General features: G+C 47.1%; 2 protein-coding genes across 7 annotated transcripts in view; one reads left to right on the top strand and one right to left on the bottom strand.

The window, feature by feature from the left end:
- CYFIP2 (cytoplasmic FMR1 interacting protein 2) overlaps positions 1 to 20,584 on the bottom strand; it is a 128,538-nt gene that overhangs the window by 32,592 nt on the left and 75,362 nt on the right. For all 6 annotated transcript variants that reach the window (XM_082379054.1, XM_082379056.1, XM_082379059.1 and 3 more), the window contains 3 exons: positions 7,558 to 7,701; positions 5,936 to 6,026; positions 4,976 to 5,106 (listed from right to left, as the gene is read on the bottom strand). In XM_082379054.1, coding sequence (XP_082235180.1) covers positions 4,976 to 5,106; positions 5,936 to 6,026; positions 7,558 to 7,701 — 366 coding nt within the window. The remainder of the gene's footprint in view (positions 1 to 4,975; positions 5,107 to 5,935; positions 6,027 to 7,557; positions 7,702 to 20,584) is intronic.
- On the top strand, positions 12,322 to 20,465 carry FNDC9 (fibronectin type III domain containing 9). The gene is made up of 2 exons (XM_082379164.1): positions 12,322 to 15,843; positions 17,869 to 20,465. The coding sequence occupies exon 2, from the start codon at positions 17,876 to 17,878 to the stop codon at positions 18,560 to 18,562; it is 687 nt and encodes a 228-aa protein (XP_082235290.1). The 5' UTR covers positions 12,322 to 15,843; positions 17,869 to 17,875; the 3' UTR covers positions 18,563 to 20,465.

Here is a 20,584-nt window from a genome sequence, read left to right as displayed (position 1 = left end):
AATAAACAACAGGCCCAAAAGCAGGGAACATTCTCAACTCCTGCGTGGGAGGCCCTGCAGACGGAAGGGCCGTCTCCGCAGGGACTCAGGCCCTCCCTTGCTCCCATGAACGAATAGGGCCCTCTCCTGGTGTGTGCTGGCATAACAAACAATGCGCTGATGGCTTGAAAACCACACAAAATTTGAACAAAAACTTGGTGATTGTGGAATATTTCCCTTATGATTTCTCAGGGTAAAAGATACTAGAGGAAATTCTAGTCATTAGGAACAGTTTCCTTTAAAAACACAACGGCCTTATAAATAGATATCTAACAAATATGGTCCATTTCAGATTCGATTCAACAAGTATCTATTAAAAGCCTGCCATGACCGGCCCTTTGTGGACACTTGATAAATGACAGACACAGCACTACCACTGTGCACAGTGGGGAGAAACAGGGCTTTTCAATCAGTCGTGTGGAGACAACTTGGAAAGAAATGAAATTGAATTTCTACCTCTCACTCAACACAAACATCAATTCCAGGTGAATAATAGACTTAAAGGTCTGTTACGCCTGGAAAGGCTGAACTCTAAAACTCTTACAAGATAACATATCTTCATGACTTAAGAGTAGGGGACACTTGTTTGAACAAGTCACAAGAGCATCAATCATACAGGAAAAAAGAAAAGGTAAATACAATAAACCTTAAGAACTTCTGCTCGTCAGAAGACATGCCACAGAAATATATTTGTAATATATGTATCTATAATATATAAATCATGTCTACCAATCAATAAGGAAAAGATAACTCAGTAATAAATAGGCAAAAATATTGAACAACATTTCACAAGAGAGGCTGTCCAAATGGGAATGCCATACGGAAAGAAGCTCAGCATCATTAGTCATCAGGGAAATCAAAACCAGAGTGAGATATCACAACATATCCACCAGAACGGCTATGACGACTGAAAAGACAAGACAAATCCAACCGGTCATCAGGATGTGAAGAAAAAACACTCTCATGCATTGCTGAACGGGAGTATATACTGGTACAAACACCTCGTAGAGCTGTTTGGTAGTATCTACTGAAGCTAAACATATGTCTACACATCGATCCAGCCATTCCACTACTAGGTATTTACCCAACAAAAATGAGAGCGTACATCCACCAAAAGAAATGTATAAGAACATTCATAGTATCTTTACTCATAATGGTATCAAGCTGTAAACAATCCAAACATCCATCCACAGTAAAGTGGATGATTCAACTAGTCTATGCAGTGAGAAAACTGCATACCCCATACGCAGTTGACCCTTGAACACATGGGTTTGAACTGTGTGGGTCCACTTATTCATGGATATTTTTCAATAGTAAACACTGCAGTACTACAAGACCCGTGGCTGGTTGAATCTGCACATTGGAACCAGGGATATGGAATGGCAGATATGGAGGGCCGACTGTAAAGTTACACACAGACTTTCGGCTATGCAGAGGGTAGGCACCTCTAACCCCCATGTTGTTCAAGGGTCAACTGTATTACTGTACGCCTGTTAGACCTTCATTAAAAACACCAAGTAAACAAACAACCCATCCCATAGGTATATACATGTTTTTCGGTACTGATATTGCACCCTGAATTTTTTATAAGCACCGAACTTAAAGAAGAAAATACATCTTTGTCCAGACAATCAATCTTTTCAATTTATATTCTCTCCATCCAGAAATCAATGATATATTAATAATCTGTTAAAAAAAAAAAAGGGCAAGCCACAGAGTAAGAGAAGGTATTTATAGCATATATACTGATATGGAACCCACAACAGGACAGAACCCTGCAAACATTAGAAAAAGACAACACGCGTGGGCAAAAGGCTTCTTACTTTGTACTTTTCAGAGTCCTTCCAGTTTTTCTGAAACTATGATATACTACTCGTATTTTTTAAATTAATTTTTAGTTCAATGATAACCATGAATTTATTTCCCTTGTAAAAAAGTTGACATTCCAGATAAGGCAAAAGTCCCTGTTGACCTCTAATCCTAGCTCCCTCTCTGATACCTAGAGAAAAATGACTGAATTATTTGGGATGATTTTCCTAGATTTTTTTTCCAATGCAGGGTTATTTTGTGAGCTTTATTTTGTTTATTTTACTTTATGGCATCATAATGTGCATCTTGTGTTGGAACTCACTTTTTTTCCACTCAATATTATGTCTTTCACCATTTTCTATGTTGTATGTGCCAAGGCACTTTCATATTTTATTCTTTTTGACTGTTACACAGTCCTCCAGAGCACAGATGTTCCAGTTTAAATCGCCCTTCCTCTACAGACATATATTAAGAGTATCTCCTTCCTCCCTCCCTCCCCTCTTCCTTTCGTTTTTTTATTAGTCCTCCTATTTAATGAGAACAATCAACATGTCATTTGAATATTTAATTCCAGCTCCATAAATTAAAAAGCTCCTGCCTCATTCTAATCTCGGAAAGCACTGTCTTAGCTTGGGAATTTCCCCAGATGTCTAAGTAGAAAGCAGAGCGCACAGCTTCGGGGAGCCCTGATTCTCTCTATGTCCCCTCCCCACCCCCATCCCCCCAAGGACTGGGATCAGTACCAGAAACCTTCGCTTTTGTTCCTTCACCTCTGCTGCTGATGTGCTGTGTGACCTCAGGCAAGTTGTGCCCTCTCTGGTTCTCCACTTCCTCACTTATGCATAGAGGGGGTTGGGACACATATACTGTTGGAGTCTCTCCCAGCTCTGAAGGTCTTTGATGTGAGTGTCCTGTTGTCCTCCGCGGTATACGCAACTGACCACCCAGGCAGGGATGCCTGAGACAGAATTTTCCTTTCCTTGTAGCCTCATCCACAGTCTGCCTCTTGGGGTCTACACAGGGGAAGCTAACTGATGCTCCTCATGAAAGGCGGCGCTGACGAGAGACACTAGGAACTGAGGCCTCAGGGACCCGCCCTCCCCCACCTCCACGTCTCCTGGTGCTCCTCTTCCCGTGGCCTTGAGCGGTTTCGCCTATGTATCTTATCCCTGTGACTTCTGACGGCTACGTTGCCATAGCAACCAGGCCCACTGAACCACGTTAAAAACCTGTTAGCGCGAAGAGGAACACTTAGCTGTCTCGAGAGTCCATCTAAAGGGGCACAGAGAGGCTATTATTCCCCACAGAAGAAGAGCAAATCAGGCTGTGTTTCAGAGACCGTCAGGTGGGAAGGGTCTGAGAGAGCAGCTGGTCCACATCCCTGGCTGCAGAGATGGGGATGCCGAGGTGTGCCCTGAGCTGGCTCGCCGCAGCTCTCTCGGTTCGAGGCAGGAACCCTCTTGGGCTCTTATTCTGAGATCTTGCTCTTACTGCTTCCTTCCCACCTCTCTCTACCTTTGTTCCACCTCCTTCCAAATTCCTTCCCTTTCCTGCCCTTCTCCCTGTGCCTCCTGCCTCCAAGACGAGCCCTGGACTGAACAATTACAAACAGCCTTGCCCTTCACTCACCTTCCAGCTGCTTCTTCTCCCAACAGGTAAAGGGCCTTTACAAAAGTAAATCAGACCCCCACTCTCCATCTCACAGCATCCTAAGGTTTCCCGCGGGGCCCACGCGGCCCAGGACTGAGGCCACCCACCTCTCCCACCTCAGCCCCCACCTGGGCGACATCACCTCTTCACTGCAGCTCACTCCAGGGTTCTCTCCATTTCTGAAAGACCTCAAGCTCCATCCTCTCCAAAAACAACACAGCCTTCCTGGCACCCGTGACTCTCTATCTGTCCTGTTTCTCTGTTTATTCTTTCACAGCACGTACCATCTGCATTCATGTCTCTGGTTGTTTACTGCTTCAGTCGCCTCCCTCTCCAGAATAAAAACGGTAATAATTTGTCTCTCTTATTCATGGCCACTTACGCACCACTTAGGACTGCACCTGGCAACGAGCAGGCTCTCAATACCCTTTTGCTGAATGTGTGTGCAGACAGAGGAAGGCAGGAATGGACGCTGAAAGATGCTCCTGCCACGTCCTGAAGATCACGCAACACCCCTCTGCATTACCTTCCACTGCGCCGGCTGTACCAGTCACCCCGCACCTGGAGGGCTGGGCCCACCTGTGGACGCCTCACGGGACCAGAGCAAAGCGGAGAGCGCTGGGAGTGTGTGGAGAACGCAGCCTCTGTGAATAAGCCATGAGGGCTGGCCCGGTGGAAAAGAGAGCGCTGGTTGTGTGTGGTCCCGAGAGGTGGAAGCACAGGCACTCGTGCTTTTGCCCATGAGGATAACTCCAACCAATTAGTTGGTTCTTACTGTACTCACTTTACATGCCTTATCTCCTTTCAGCCTTTAAACTGCGCTGCAGGGTAGAATCACTGTCTTCCATCACAACAAAAGGAGACAACACTACAGGCCCTTCCCTTAGCCTGAAACAGCTGTCTCTAGTTCTCCACCAGGCCAATTCCTGGTCATCTCCTCAGAGAAGTCCTCCCTCACCCTCAAGACCACACCAGGTTTTAGGTTCCCATCGGACCGGACCTGGCACTCATCCCTCGCAGCACTTGCTGGGACAGTAAACACACTGTTTCTGTGTAAACACTCGTTCAGTGCAGGTCTGCCCTCCACCATCCAGGACACGGGGCGGGGCCCGGCTACCGCTGCATCCCCCAGTGCAGTGCCCAGACTGTGGCAGCCAGGAGTTACCATGTGTCTAGGGAGTGAATGGAAAACCCAGGCTCCGATGGACCGCTGAGGCCCTGCCGCTAGCGGAGGGGGTCTGGGATGGAACCCAGGCCTGTCTGACTCCAGGGCCTGCTTCTCCCCAGTGTCCGAATGGTCGGAGTGGTCTGAATGGAATGGAGAGGAGCGTGTGCCCGCCCTGGAAGAGCACAGAACTAAGCTGCAGGGCTCCTGGGCGGGGTGCGCTAGAGGGGCCTCGGGCATCTGTTGAGGTTGGGGTGGGGGGGGTCCCTTCCAGCCTGGAGACGTGCCAATCCCTCGGGGTTCAGGACTCACCAGAGCTTGCTCGATAAGCAGGCAGAACAGGATGGCGTTTCCCACCTCCCTCAGGCTCTGGAACACGTCGGTTTTGAGCTCTGCGTACTCGATGATGTCCTTCAGCTGGTGGTGGAAGAACTCCAGGATCCCTGGGAGATGCAGGGGGGTGGTCAGCTGGAGGTTCGTGCTAATCACTCCCTGCAGGATCTCATGTAATACTCGTAACGATACCACGGACTCGGCACAACTACCCCCATTTTCAAATGAGGCTCAGAGAGGGTAAGTGGCACGTCCACACTCACACAGCTAAGTGGCGCAGCTAGGAACGAAAACTAGAGCTTTCGGCCCCAGCCCTTTCCTACTCTGATTCACACTGACCCAGTGACGGACATCTTGGTATTCAGAAAAAAAACCCCTGGTGCCAAACTTATAGTCTCCACCTTTCCCCACCCCTCAGGCCCTAAATTCAGTCCATGTGCCTTCACTATTAGGAAAGGAAAGACTTATTTCTCTGCCCAGAGGTTGAGTGCCAAAAACTCCTATTTCCTGACTTACCTTAGAAATGTCACTTTATGCCACACCTGGGGCACCGGCCTCTTTCAAATAGACACATGGAGGAAGGAATGTAGACGTGCTGAGCTAAGGAAGACCTTTACAGCTATACCTCGCTGTTCATGATTTAACTGTTCTCTCACCTGTGGACCTCTTCCAGCTTCTGGGCAGTGCTGTGAAGCAGGCCCAGTGGGCATCAATTACTTTCACTGATGGAAGATGATACTATCACTCAGGGCGATTAAAAATGGTCCAAGGTGATTTAGTGGCAGAGGTAGGGTACAAACCCAGTGCTCTGACAGCTTGCTGCCGTGTTAGAGAAGCAAATACTTCAAGGTAGATGGCCAGACTCTCCTTCCACAGTGGGATGGGTCTGGACTATTTTCCTATCACCACACCCCTCCCCTGGTTCTCCTGGTCACCAACCTGGGGAGCCGTACTCATGCCGGGGCAGGCGGCATATCTTGGGCATGACCTCGATCAGTGTTTTCACATATTGGAGAATGGTCCCTTGGAGCTGACAAAGGAAGGGTACAAGATGAGTGAAATATAATCCACCGCTGCTGCATATGTGTATCTTGGGGCTGAACGCTGGGCTACTGGGGCATATGGAGGTTCTGTTGAGACCCGTGGGTAAGTGCTGTGGACTGAATATTTGTATTCCCCCCAAATTCATATGTTGAAACCCTAATCCCCAGTGTGATGGTATTTGGAGATGGGGCCTTTGGGAAGAAATTAGGTCACGAGGGTGGAGCCCCCATGATGGGATTAATGCCCTTATAAGAAGAGAGGGGAGAGAGAGACATCTCTCTCGCTCTGCCATGTGAGGACACAGGAGAAGCCAGCTGGCTGTGAAGTAGGAGGACGGTCCTCACATGTTGCCACTGTGATCTTGGACTTCCAACCTCCAGAACTGTGGGCAATAAACATTTGTCAGTGAAGCCAAATGGTATATTTGTCACAGCAGCCCGAGCTGCCTAAGATAGTACGGCACTGCTCCCTGAGAGGCAGGCTGTCTCCTAAAGGTGGGGGGCAGCCCCCTTGCCCTTTGTAAGGAAACATGGGCCTTTGTAAGACAGGAAAGGGAATGCTCTCAGTGTTACCTTGGGCTTACAGACTTCAAGGAGGGCAATTTCTAGGCATGGGGTCCCTCCTGGGGTTGGAGTACTTACGTGAGATCCAAACTAAGATCTAAAATGAAATGGGGCCAGGGAGCTATGAAGACTGAGACAATATCTAATTTAAGCGTGGAAAATTCATGGCACATTCATCCCTCCTGTGTCCCAGGCAGACATCTTTAATCAATTACCACATCTTCCTTCTTAAATTTAGCTTCACAACCTGGAACAACCCCTGGTTATATACAGCTGCTACCAGAGGACTGGAGTTAAGAGGTGAATCCTGTTTGCTATTCCTGACATGGATATGCATGAATCTATTTCTCTTTTGTCATCTCAAAATTTTAAGAAAATTTGTTGAAATGTTTCAGCCTTGCTGCAGCAGTGTCCTGGGGAATTAAATGAAGGTTCAGATGGCCATACTTGGGGTGGACATAGAATGGTGGCAAAGGTCCATGGAATTCCCTCGAAGCCAGTAGAGTATTGGTAGCACCAGTCATCAAGAAATTCCAAGAGGGAGAAGCGTGTTGATTTATTAGAGATGTCTGCCATGGGCATGGGAGGGAAAATGGTAGCACATGTGTCATGGATTTGTCATGCTCAAATTAGATAATGCAGCACAGGAGATGGGTATGAGCAGTCATTAGTAGGCCTTAAAGTCAAAATCAAGATTGCTGAGTTCAGTTAGTAAGTACTAGGAGTGAGTTCAGCATCAGAAAAGGAGAGTCAAAGCCACAGGTCAGAAGATGCACTGAAATGTTACAGAGTGATAGGTAAGAGGAATCAGGGGATAAGGGCAAAGGATTCCCTGGGTGATTCCTACAGACAGAGCTGAAGAGCCTGTGACTTGATTTTCCAGGCCAGGTAAAAAGTGAAAGCAAGCCTCATTCCTCTCAACCCTACTGGCCCGTCCCAGGCCCCCTTCCTTACCAAGCTCTTGACAATCTTCAGCAGTTCCTCCATGACCACAGCGATGCCCTGGTAACCCAGGAGTCTGCAGATGGTCTTGAAATGAGGGGGTCCCACGAAGTTCCTATAGGAGCTGTAGATGTGGCTGTAGGCAATGTTGAGAGGCTGGAAAACAGAGGATGTGGCCAAGTCAGTGGCGGAGAACTGAATGGACATTCTGTGAGTCCTGGCAGGAGGTGTTTCAATCATACAAAGGATAGAAACTTGATATCCTTGTTCTCTCACTGGGGACCCCTATGAATAAATACATTTTGCAAGCTGCTCATAGAGAATGGTGGTCAGTGACCACAGGATCGAGCGAAGGTCATCAGATGGGGCAGCAGTTCCCTAACAAGAGGAGAAAGGGCCTCCAGGTAAATATGTTTTTAATAGGACTCATGCTACCCACAACTGTCTACACACAAACCAGGACTTTCACAATTGAGCCATGAGATGAGGGTAAAACAAATGATTTCTTTTCTCTAGGGAGGCATTTTCAGTACTAGGAACTGGCTGGAAAGACCATGTGAGAACTCAACAGCTGATTCAACATTGCCTTCTTTCTACTCTGAGGCGCCTCCATCTATCACAGGGAGGCGTCTTGGGAACCAAGAGGCCTGGGAGGCAGGAGACCTCTGCTGAGTGCATGGGAAAATCACGTTGGCTTTTTGAGCCTCAGTTTCTTCACCTGTGAAATAAGGGGGTTGGATTACAACAGTGGTTCTGTAGCTTTTCGATTAGCAATTAAAAAACAAAGATGCCACAGAAACAAGTACATGAAACAGACAGAAGCAGAGCTGCTCTGATTGGGTGCTGGTTGGGGTCCACCTTCATGGTCCTCTGGACCCCATGAGACGCCATCGCTGAATTAGTGGGATCTCTTTAAGATCTTTCTGTCTGAGAATACAGGGCCAAAATAAAGGGCTCTGAATTGGTCTCACCTAGCTGGTGATACACTAAGGTTATCATTGACTTTGTTTTGAAATGCTGCCACTTATGGAGCACCTCATGCCAGGCTTCATGATGCCCTCCGAGTGCATTTTCATTTAATCCACACAACCAATGTATGTGATCCGTGATCCAAACAATTCTTGGCCCTGTTTCACAGATGAGGGAACTGAGGCTCAGGGTGGTAAGTAGCTTACGCAAGGTCACACAGTTCATAGGTAACTGAACCCTGATCTGAACCCAGGTGGGTGTGATTCTAAAGGCCATTTTCTTAACCTCTACCTACAATGGTGAACTTTGGAAGCTGAATTATTATGTAAACCATAACCTTTTTTTTTTTTTTAGGAAAAAACTTCACTTCTAACCTTAGTTCTGAGTATAGTTTTCCTATCGGGAATTGTAAAAATCTTGTACACAGAACATGCAAATATGGAAAGACCACATCTGATATTCTATTAGCTGAAATTCTCTATAAGCTGGCTAATTAGAAATCCTACATGAATCAAATAGGAACTGTAATGATGCTTTTGGAGTTCTGCAAGATTCTCAACTCTGGAGCCATCAAGGGAAGATTTAATTATGTTCAGTCTAGGTTTTGCCTTAAGTACGTTTTACTATACACAAATTATTCTGAACTTTACAAAACAAGCATCACAATTATAGTACCCTTGAATAATGAGGATACACGAGGAACACAATTAGAGTGCCCACTAATAACAAGAATTCGTGAGGAATCAGAACACCCACTCATCCAGCAGGTTGAATAACAGTTCTCTTGGTAAGCTAATGCCTATATATGGGGAGGCTTGGAATGTGAGAAAGCAGCGTTCTGCACTCAACACTGGTGTGCCGTCACAGCAAAACTTTGCCTGAGCCTGGGGGAGGGATACCTTGCAGGTAGTTACTAAAGATTTCTAAATGGTATGGGGCAGCAGTGGTTTATGTAAGGAGGGAAAATATAACTGATTAAAAGCATGATGTTCACTGAGTTGATGGTCAGCAAATCCTGGAGTATATGAATTGTTGAGTTTGATTTAGTCAACCATGGGGCCAGCCCATGTAATTTTCTGTGTATGGAGCAAACCATTTCACTGTCTCTGTAACAGGCCACCCTGCCAAAGAGGGCTGGGACCAGGGAGAGGTGAGTGAGGTGGTGCTAGCGCACACATGGTACAAGGTGCTCAACCTCCCAAGTGAGTGCATCTTAGTTCTGGCCCTGTAATCAAAGGCCCACTCTGTAGTCTCCTGTTTCCTCTCCAAGGATGAGGTGGGTATAAAACAAACACCAGATACACCATGGCTTACCTCTGGTGGGGGAAAGAGAGTGACCAGAAAGGAGCATGAGAGAACTTTCTAGATGATGGAAATGCCCTACATGTTGACTGGGTTCTTGACTACACACATGTATACATTTTTCAAAATTCATGAAAGTATATGTATACTTAAGATCTGTGCATGTTATTGACTGAATGGTTGTGTCCCTCCCAAATTCTTATGTTGAAATCTTAACCCCTATTGTGATGGTATTAGGAGGTGGGACCTTTGGGAGGTAATTAAGTCATGGGGGTGGAGTACTCATCAATGGGATTAGTGCCCTTGTAGGAAGACACATGAGAGAGCTCTACGTCTCTTTTCTCCATCGCGTGGGATACGATAAGAAGGCTGTCTGCAAACCAGGAAGTAGGCTCTCAACAGACAATGGATCTGCTGGCACCTCGATCCTGGACTTCCCACCCTCTAGAACTGCGAGAAACCATTGCTGTTTAAGCCACCTAGTTACTGTATTCTTGTTATAGCAGCCTGAACTAGGACAGTGCATTTTATTGCTTATGATTATACCTCAAGAACAAAAGTAAATTAAAAAGCCCACTGGGCTATATCATAGCCTAATTTACTTCCCAACATTTGCTTTCAAAGATTAAAAAACATGATTTGAGTTTCTTCCCAAAGAGGACTGCAGCTTAAGCCTGCATAGGCATGTGAGAAGGATGACTGGGCTGTGCTCACAGCCCAAGGGGCCCCTCATGGACTCACCCCCCAAGAGAGCTGCCTCCTCACTCCCCACCCACACCAGGTGCTGCAGCCTCTCCTCTGAACCCAGTAAAGCTCTGGGCATGTTCTGTTTTCTTTCAAATACCCTGTGAAAGGAAATTTTGAGCAGCAGGGAGCTTTCAATGGATATCCCTGGAGGGAACAAAAAGCAATCAGCTACTTTCTTCCCCCTGTATGATTCTCTGACTTATTTTCTTGCTTTGTCCGAGTCCAGAGTTATTTACTGGGGTGGGCACACCTGATTTCAAATTCCAGTTCCATCAATTTACTAGCTAGATGATCTCGAGCAAATTACTTAAACTCTCTTAGCGTTGGTCTTCCCTAAGTAAAGATAATAACACCAACTCCTGTAGGGTTGTTGGAGGTTTAAATGAGATGACATACATACGGCACTTAGCATGGTGCCTGGCATGCTGGAAGCACCCACTGAAATGACAGCCCTTCATATTCCTTCGTTTTGGTAATTTGGTAAGTAAAGACTATGAAAATACAGTCAATTTTCCTGGTCAAATTTCCCCCAGCAGCTTTGGCTATAGTCATGATTCTCTGAATGTGGAGAGTACATCTGTGGGGTACAATTTCATACAACACGGTATATCCTACACAGTGATGTGATAGAGGACAGAGCTGAGACCAGCTGACGGAACATACCCAAAAATGCAGATTTTGCTCAATATTTAGAACTTTATAAAAATAGGAGCTGTCCAACAATAGACTGTGCTGGGTAAGGACGGAGACACATGACATAGGGGTGTTAGAAGGGAGCCCTGCCTGGGATAGAGGGTTGGAATAGATGTGTTATTAACTGCCCTCTGAGGTGCAAGCTCCAGTGTGGTCCTCTGGGCACTCATCCTTCTCAGCGGTCTTCTTAACCCGCACTCCCACCCAAGGAGTTTCTAATATAAGTCTCCCTTAGCACTTCCTGGCAAGCACAAATAAAAATATATTTGGGTAGGTGGAAACTGTTCAGCAGCTCTCCCCAGTTCTAGGCAGAGAAGAAGAATTGTGGAATTGCTGTATCACACACAGGGCTTTAAAAAAAACCCCCCTTACAGACCCGCTCAATGCACATAGGAGGCCTCTTGTTGACATTCCTCCATCAGTCTTGGATTCTGGTCTGGACCGTTCAGGCCTCAGTTGATGGCCCAAGCTCAGGAAGGACCAGCATGAAATGAGCAGAATTCAAATCCTCCTTCTAAGTGAGCAAGCTCCCCTTATTCCCCAACTCCCCCCGCCAAAAACACACCACACCCATGCAGGAGGAAACACATACACATGCTGGAAAGTACATGCACACACACCCACGCAGGGCACCCATCTGACCTGCTGGCTCAATAGGAGGCTGGGCCCTACTGAGAAAATGTGGGAATATGGGAGCCGGGGCATTTTCTGAGGTTTGGCAAAGAAAAACAGGAATGCGACATGACTTGAGACATTGGAAACTTGCTACAAATCTCTTATACTGAACCAATCCTGCTAGCTGACTCAGGCTACAATCAATGTCTGCCTTTAGAAACTAATTATGTACCCTGTTTAGGATGTCTCACTTAAAATCAAGCTTGGTTAAATCCATCCTGCACAAAATAGATACCTTTATGAGATCTCAAGAAATAATCCTGATTCAGGAATTGGAGCATATTATTAATGTGTGACACAGATGCACATTTTTTTAAAGGCGAAACAGTGTGTGTGTGTGTGTGTGTGTGTGTGTGTGTGTGTGTGTGTGTGTGTGTGTGTGTGTTTCTGGCCGCGCCGTGAGACGTGTGGGATCTTAGTTCCCTGACCGGGGATTGAACCCGTGCCCCTTGCATTGGAAGCGCAGAGTCTTAACCACTGGACACCAGGGAAGTCCTGGTGTGTATGATGAATTCCTCTGAGGTCGAATCAAGGCTCACACTAGGGCAATGTTTAGATACCGATGATGACACTAAACAAAAGACCAAACCTACAATCTCTAAAGACCAAAACATTATTGGGAAGTTATTGGTATAATTTAAGGAATGATTTGTGCCACAATCTACATCACTTGCAAGGCTGTTTTATGATAGACTCTCTACAAGTTAATTACTTAGAGATATTTTTAAAGTTTCCACTCATATACTAATTTCAGTTACTAGACCAGTTGCTAAAGGCTTTTTACATTTAATATTACCCCTAACCCTAAGTGACAGAGCTCTTAGGCAGGGGTACTTGGACTCCAAACTCCAGAAGAGGAAACACTTGCTGACTGAATTTCTCCAAAGGTAGCTGATGTTTTCCCTGCTTCTGCTGGCTACCTTCGGGTGGCTGGGTGTTTCCTCTGAGGTCTTTTAATTCCTCGCCTGTTCCTATCACCCTGGAATCCACCAAATTGCGAAGTCCTGCCTCTAGCTCTCTGACAAGTCAACCACAAGGCAAAGAGCTACTGCTGACCACCTATGACTGAAGGTCGACCCAGCAGAACGGCAGTGCATCAAGGAAGCTGGCTAGGAGCTTGGGCTCTGGACCGACAGACCTCAGCGTAGGGCCCTGCTCTGCCACAGCCTAACTTTGTGATACTGGTCAAGTTACCCCTCTGAGCCTCAGTTTCTCCCTTTGTACAATGGTGATAAGACGGCCTACCTCAAAGAGTTCCCCACGGGTAAAATGAGAAAATACATTTTCTCATGCATTGAAATGTTCTCAGTGGTTATTTCTGAGTCATAGGATTTTGACTGCTGTCTTTGAACTTTCTGATACTCTTTATGTACAACGAGCATGTACATTAAAAAAAATAAAGCTGTTTTAAGGGGAGAAAAAAGGAAGGAAGCATCATGCAGAGTGCAAACCTTGTCCCTTACAGTCTCTGGATGAAGCTATGACCAACTCAGGAAATGGCTCCGACTCACGGACATTTTCTTCTTAATAATAATGGCTACTGTTCCTAAGCTCAGCACTACAGAGATGCGTTCGTCTCACTGCTACAACATTATCAGGTGGGTAGTATTGATATTTGCCTTTTACAGAAGAGTTAACCAAGGCCTAGGAAAGTCAGAAAATTTGTCCAAGGCCACAGAGTCAGGATTTGAACCTAGCCTGGGGACTTCAGCCCCTGGGCGCCAATCAGCTTTGGGACCAAGGTGTGCTCTCTCTCACTGTCCCTTCACTGCCACCTTCAGGGAGGGAGCAGGGGTCCCGCTCTTGGCTGGTTTCCTCTGGCAGTGATTTACTACTGGTGTAAACCAACCAGAGACCACCTGGCCTGACAGCTGAAGGGGCTGCCGCTCAGGTGACTGCAGAGGAGTCCTGCCTGAAGGTGAAGACAGTGAGCCTGGTTGGGGTGCGATCTCCTGAGCCAAGTGTCCCCAGACGATCCGTCTCATCCACAAGGGCTCACTGGCTTCTCTGGGGGCTGCTGGGGAATGGTGATGGCCTAAAGGAAAAGGATGAGCCCTGGACTTGGAGTCAGGGACCCGGGTTCCACTCCTGGCTCTGCCACTAATCAGTCACCCGGCCTGAGGAAAGCCATCCCTTCTCTCAGGATCTGTGAACCAAGAGGACTTCTAGGCCTCACATCCTCCAAGTGTCTCAACTTCTCAGATAAAAAGCTGAAAAGGGTGAAAAATGGCATCCAGGAGCTTTAAAAATAAATTCTTGTTTTCAGGGGCAAAGGCTTGAGCTCCAGCTCGTCACTCCACAGGCCCCCTAACGCTGGTTATTTTTATTCCCCTCAAAATAACCTTCTCAAAAGGCATCTGCAAACTACTGCATTGGCCTTTCTGTGGAGAGGACGCTTTCATGCTCTGCAGGGAGTCGCCATTAGCATGCATTACAGCAGATTCTAGACAGACCTCTGGGAAAACTGAATGCCACGGGAGGGAAGCACAGAGCAAGTGTCTAGTTGAGGGACACCGGGCATTCCGAGACCCCACACCTCACAGAGACCCTTGGCCTGGGGAGGGTCTGTGACTCACCGGGCAACTCTTTATAACTTTTTGATTATCACTGATGTGAATCAAAAGGAGACCTTCATGGGTCCACTTGGATACTTTGGCCAAGAACCAAGAAGAAAAAAGATGACTTTTAAAAATGCCTAATTTGTGTTATATGATTCAGGTCTAAATCCATCGGAGCTAGGGCTGCTGTAACAAATTACCACAAACATGGTGGCTTCAAACATTAGAATCTCTCACAGTTCTGGAGGCCTGAAATCAAGGTGCTGGCAGGGCCACGCTCCCTCCAAAGGCTCTAGGACAGAATCCTTCCTTGCATCTTCCAGCTCCTGCAGGTCCCTGGCAGTCCTTGGCTTATGGCAGCATCACTCCAATCTCTGCTTCTGTCTTCACATGGCTTCTACCCTTTGCATCTCTCTGTATATAAATCTCCCTCTTCTTCCTCTTAAAAAGACACCAGTCATTGGATTTAGGGCTCCCCCTAAATCCAGGATGATAACATTTCCAGATCCTTAACTAATTAAATTCACAAAATCCCTACTTCCAACTAAGGTCACATTCTGAGGTTCTGGGTGGACCTGAATTTGGTGAGGGGTAGAGGTGGGGAATGCTCAAACCAACTCAGTACGAGTGTCCTGGCAGTTCAGCAAGCCTCACGTGGGTTCAGGCCTGGGCAGGGGGGTGGCACTCATGTTTTCTACCTGACATCCTGATCTAGCCCAAGCGATCAGCCTTACAGATGATGGAACTGAGGCCCAGAGAATAAAAGTGTCTTGACCAGTGGCATACAACTAGGTAATGCCACAGGAGGCAAGAATAAAGAAAGAGGAGGGTATAGAGGTGGGTAAGGAGGTGGGGTGGCAGTGGGGTGGGGTGGGAGGGGATGAGGATGTAATTACTGTTTTACTTGTGGGGAAACAGAGAACGGCAGCTTTGCATTTGCAACCATTGTCCAAAGAAGGTCTAGATGGGGAGGAAAATGATAACTAGCTTATTAGAGACACAATTTAGGAGACTTTGAAGAATTAGTGCCACTCTGAGGATCAGTGTGCAGGGGATTGTTTGCCTTTTTTTTTGGCCAAAGGAATGAGAGCTCCTCTCACTGGGCAAAAGCCTTTCCAGACTGGTCCCTGAAACATCGTGCGTACAGATGCCTGCTGGTTGCCATGGTGAATGATACTGATCTGAAGAAATGAATAATGTGAGCGTTGGGGGCGACAGTGGAATTACTCAGACAGTGGTGAGAGAGACATCAAGGAGAGCCCAGAGCAGAGGAGGGAAGAAGGCACCATCCTTCAGCTTTGGTCCACTCTGCCTCTGAGGGCTGCATTCTAACCGGATCCACCGTGAGCACCAGGTAAGGGACACAAATGGCTCTTCCTGGAAATGGAAATGGCTTTTCCTTTCACACCGCTTGGAGGAGGGTCGGGCAGTGGTAATACGAACAGCTAAAAATAAGGGGGATTTAGAAACAGAAGCAGTGGAAGAGAAATAAATAATGGGAGACACTTAGTCCTAAAAGCTGTGAATGCTGCATCTTGACAGAAAGCTCTTCAAAATGCCTGCTGTAGAAAACTCAGTCTGCAAAGACAGCCAGCACAGATGTGAGGCAAACAGGAGAAGAGATTCATGACAAGAAACAGCATTCCTGATCGCTCCTGAGGGAAGGGGGTTTATGAGGGCTATTGCCTCTGTATCGTAAGTAATGAATTAAGCTCTTTTCATTGTGGCCCCTATTTATAGGGGTGTGGCGGGGTGGACAGGTGTGTATGAGAAGGAGACCCATGGAGGGAGCGCAGACACTCAGTGTCCTCTGCAAAGACTCTCGCTGGAGGGATCTGAGCACACCTGCCTTGTCCCTTTCATCCCCCATTTTTCTGGGAGAAAATTTCCAGCCAAACGGAAAGGAACTCCCCTTCCTGAGCAATTTAGGTCACTGTCATCCATAGAGAAGAAAAAGAAGGCCTGAAAAATCATTCACTGCTCGGCATCTTCCTGCAGCTCACTTCCTCTAGGAGCACGGGCACGAACACAGGTGGTTGGAGGGAAGCAGGGAGGAGAGAAAGCAGCTAGCTCGTAATCGCAGTCAGTGTGGCTTAACATCCAATTCAGCTTAAAATCTGATCGACTGTTTTTTCCTCTGTCACTGCAATCTGCAATGAAACCTTCTGCGTTTCGTGTGAGAGAGGAGGGGCAGAGAACTGAGCTGGGTGAGATCTATCCGTGAACATACACAGGTTGACTATGGCTGTCTCTGAATTTTAGCTCAGGGGAAATTCAGCGGAGGAGAACAATCTCTCTCAAACACAGAGAATTAAAAAGAAACTAAAAAGCTCGAAGATGGCGCACTTTTAGCAAAGCGAGAGGGCTGGCGACCTGAAGAGGGCTCGTTTCACGTGTCGGGAAAAAGAGCAACCCTGTCTTAGCACCAGCACCTCATTTTGCAGTAACATTCTATGACTAAACCCGGCAGCCTTGCCTTAGTAACTCCAGTGGTCACGTGGCTTTGGGTCTTGTACTTGTTAGCTGATTGCTCCTCTCAGATTGCTCATCTGTAGAATGGGAATCTAGTTGAGGGTGTGATGAATAAAGGATATTTATTCTTATATGTTGAGCTTCTAGTGACCTGTGACATAGCAACTGCTCGCTGTTGCTGGTTATTACCATCATTAACAGTCACAGAACCAGCAGGCATCAAACAGTAGCAGTTATGCTGGTATTCGGGGCTGATTATCTTGACCTGTGAAACTCATTTCCTGGGTAATTCAGCTTTGAAAAAAGCTAACGAATGCACGAAACATGAGCAGAGGCTTTGGGGAGAAATCAGCTGCCGCTGAGTGACGACGCAAATCTCCTCTGGCTACGGCACTTGGAGGCTAAAAACACGGTGGCCAGAATGTTCTAGATGAATGAGCTCACAGCACTTGGGGCAGAAACAGGAGTTCCAGAGGGAAATTTTAAGTGAAACAACTGCCTGACCTGGAGGTCACAGACCCGTGGTGACTAACGTGGAGACTCTGAGGCTGTGCTGATTTTTTCCTTTCATTGCCTTTTTTCCCCTTCTTTTTTTAAGGTTTGGGAACAATGTTGTATTTAAAGAATCTGAGCCACGGCAGGATGAGGCTGGGGGATGTGGGTGCATCTCTCTTGGGCCTGAAGGCCCCCACCTCTGGTATGAGACAGCCCTGATTTGAACCGTGGTTCTGCCATTTCTCGGCTCTGCCTAGCTGAGTACTGTCACCTCTTGGCCTCCATCTCTTTGTCTGTAAATCTGGGTCCATATTAGTCCCCATCTCGAATGCTCAATGCATGGTGGCTATGATTATCATAAATAAACACTTAAATGAGGAGATGACACTCTGCACTTTGATTCTGGTTTCAGAATCGAGATGAACATCGAGGTTGGGAACGTTTCTTATACGGGAGCCGTCATTTCCTGGTCGTCCTCGGAGCCCTGCCTGGAGGACTATTACCATATTATGTACAGGCCCAACTGGAACAGCATCTTCTCTGGCTATCTTCGCTACAGCTTCCACCACGAGGAGAAGGTGCCTCGAACAATCAGCTCCGCGGTGCTGCAACACCTCAACCCTTCCACTCTCTACTTCCTGTGCGTCAGCTGCAAGAAGATCCTCTTCCCCTACAGGCACTACTGCACCATGTTCCACACCCTGGATAAGAGTCCACTGGCTGCTGGAAGTTCCCTGGTGGACCCCCAGATCTCCCTTTGGGTGCTGATGGCCATTCTGCTGGCCTGCTTCACGGCAGTGTTAGCCTTCATCTGCCTCCAGTTCTGGTGTATCCGTTGCCATGAGCCTCGATGGTCTTACAGAGCCGGCCTCATGGAGGAAGCCAATGGCCTGGTGAGATGGCCAGAGGAGGCCCCGGGTCTGGGCCAGGGGGAGGAAGACCTGCAGGGGCTCCCCCTGGTGGAAGTGCCACGCAAGAACTCCGGAGCTGACGTGGAACCAGAAGCCGCAGCGGCCGCAGCGGCCGAACAGGATGCTCCCGACGTGGGTGCCCTGCAGAGGGAGGGCGGTGCTCATCCTGCCGCACTGCCTCCTTTTGGGGAGTGAGAGGTGGAGGGGAGGCAGCCCACATCAGGTAGCTTAAAGCCCTCCACGCAGCAGGTCTCCGGTAAAAACGCATCTGTAGACTACCCATTCGCCTCCCCTCAAATGTCTGAGCTCTGACACATGGACCACCTGGTTGGATGAATGCCCTTTGACAAAGCTTCTCTAGCTGGAAAACATATAACCCCCTGGTGTGCAAAGGGAGGAATACGGCATCTCTTAGGAGTGCCCATTTAGGGTAGGGGGGCTCAGTTAGGAATTAAAAGCATTATTTCAATATTAAAACAACCATGAATATATTATGGCATAGAAAGTGAAATCTGCATGACTTAAATAAAACACAAAACTTCCAGGAGATTTTTGAGTTGAAGATGGGCTCTTTAGTTATGCTTTCAGTCAGCTGAGGCAAACGTCCAGTCTCCTCTGCTGTTGAGGGGCATTATTTTGGAAAGATGTGAGAAGCCTTGCTCTGGAGTGTTTTCTAACTTTCAGCCAATCGCACACCACTTTGTACCCCATCTTCACTTTTTTTTAAACCACAGACTATCTTTACGATTATTAACAATACCTTTTCTTTAAATTGACTCATTTTTTAAACTTATTTTAAAACATAGCCTTATGCTACTCCCCAAATGAAAAACCAGCACCGTCCTGCTATAAATAGAAGGGAAGAGATATAATAAATAGAATGAAAACAAAACAATACTAAATTTGACTTGGATACTATTCCCTACTAAGGACTCTGAGCTCAGGACCTGCTCTCTCATCTCTGATCAAAAGGGAGATAAGCAGTCGTTGGAAAGGTATTAAAGACATATTAGCACCAACATAAGACTTGCTCCTTGATATAATCAGCAAGGTTTGAAAGAGTATTGCAAAGGGAGTTACTTTGTGAGTGACTGTTAATTCATGCCATGACTGTGAACTGTCTACAGTGCTGTCTGTAAGGGTTCCCTGATTTGAGAGAGTTGCCTTGACCAGACTGGCTGCTCTGGAGAAGACACCTGTACTCTCTCAGCATCATCCTAAGACTTCCTAAGCCCCACATTCAGGCCCAAGTGAAGGGCACTCATCTTGGTTCCTCACACTTCCCAATCTAGGGCTCCCCGACCTAGAGAAGCACCTTTTCTGACCATGCTATATTTATCCAGTCACTTCTTCTAAGTCCATCTGTGCTTACTTTGTGAAAATGGGGTCAAAGGTGGCCATTTTTCATCCGTCACACACAAAAAAATCTTGGCTTTTTTGCTGTTGTTGTTGAGCTATTGCACCCTTTCTGTGGTGTTCTCCCACACAAACCTGCAGGGTAAGAAACGATCTCCTACATATGTCATAGTGATGGTAAGACTTTGTGAAGGGTGTTCCCCAGTGCCCACCCCGGGTGTGGAAATGGAGCTGGAGGAGGGTGGAGATGCGTCTGCTTCAACCTCTGCTAAATCCCCAGCACGGAGAACCTGCCCAGCATCTGGCCTACAGTGGGGGCTTAAGGAATGTCCGTTTAACGAATGGCAAAGGACTGAAAGTCCAGAACAGGCACCACCTGGGAAGCTTTGTTAGTGTCAGGACTGGCATTGTGAACAAAGCAGCAAAGAGACAGGAGGAGACCTCTCAGCTCTAACTCCGGCCATCTGGGATTTCCTTCAAAGCTCCACCTTCCCAACTGCTTCCTGTCTGCAAATCCCTCATCTTCACGGAGCACAAAATTCCCGAATCGCAGGATGATACCGCAATGAATCAACCGAGAACAGGAGGAGATGGGACGCCGAGACAAGGAGACCCACACACCTATTTCCCTGCTTGCCTCGTAAAGTCCCCCTCAGACTGGTCCTGCCCAGAATCCAGCCCCACCAGGTCTGCGCTCACCCTCACCCCTGCTAGTTGTGAACAAATAAAGATGAATATACTTGCAGCTGTTTCTGCCTGGATTTCACTGCTGCCTCTGTATCGCCGTGCTTCTTGCTTTTCTGATTTGGGGAACACTCTTCTATCTGCTTTTGCTCACTAGTCCTCTTAGAAGTAGGACAC

The sequence above is a fragment of the Balaenoptera borealis genome (genome assembly GCF_965194805.1).
Source record: "Balaenoptera borealis genome assembly, chromosome: 2".
Classification (NCBI taxonomy): domain Eukaryota; kingdom Metazoa; phylum Chordata; class Mammalia; order Artiodactyla; family Balaenopteridae; genus Balaenoptera; species Balaenoptera borealis.
The sequence above is the reverse complement of the archived record's forward strand: the minus strand, read 5'-3'. Positions and strand labels throughout refer to the sequence as shown.

Excerpts from the sequence above, each read along its gene's own strand:
- FNDC9 (XM_082379164.1), top strand. The coding sequence starts at position 17,876 with ATGAACATCGAGGTTGGGAACGTTTCTTATACGGGAGCCGTCATTTCC.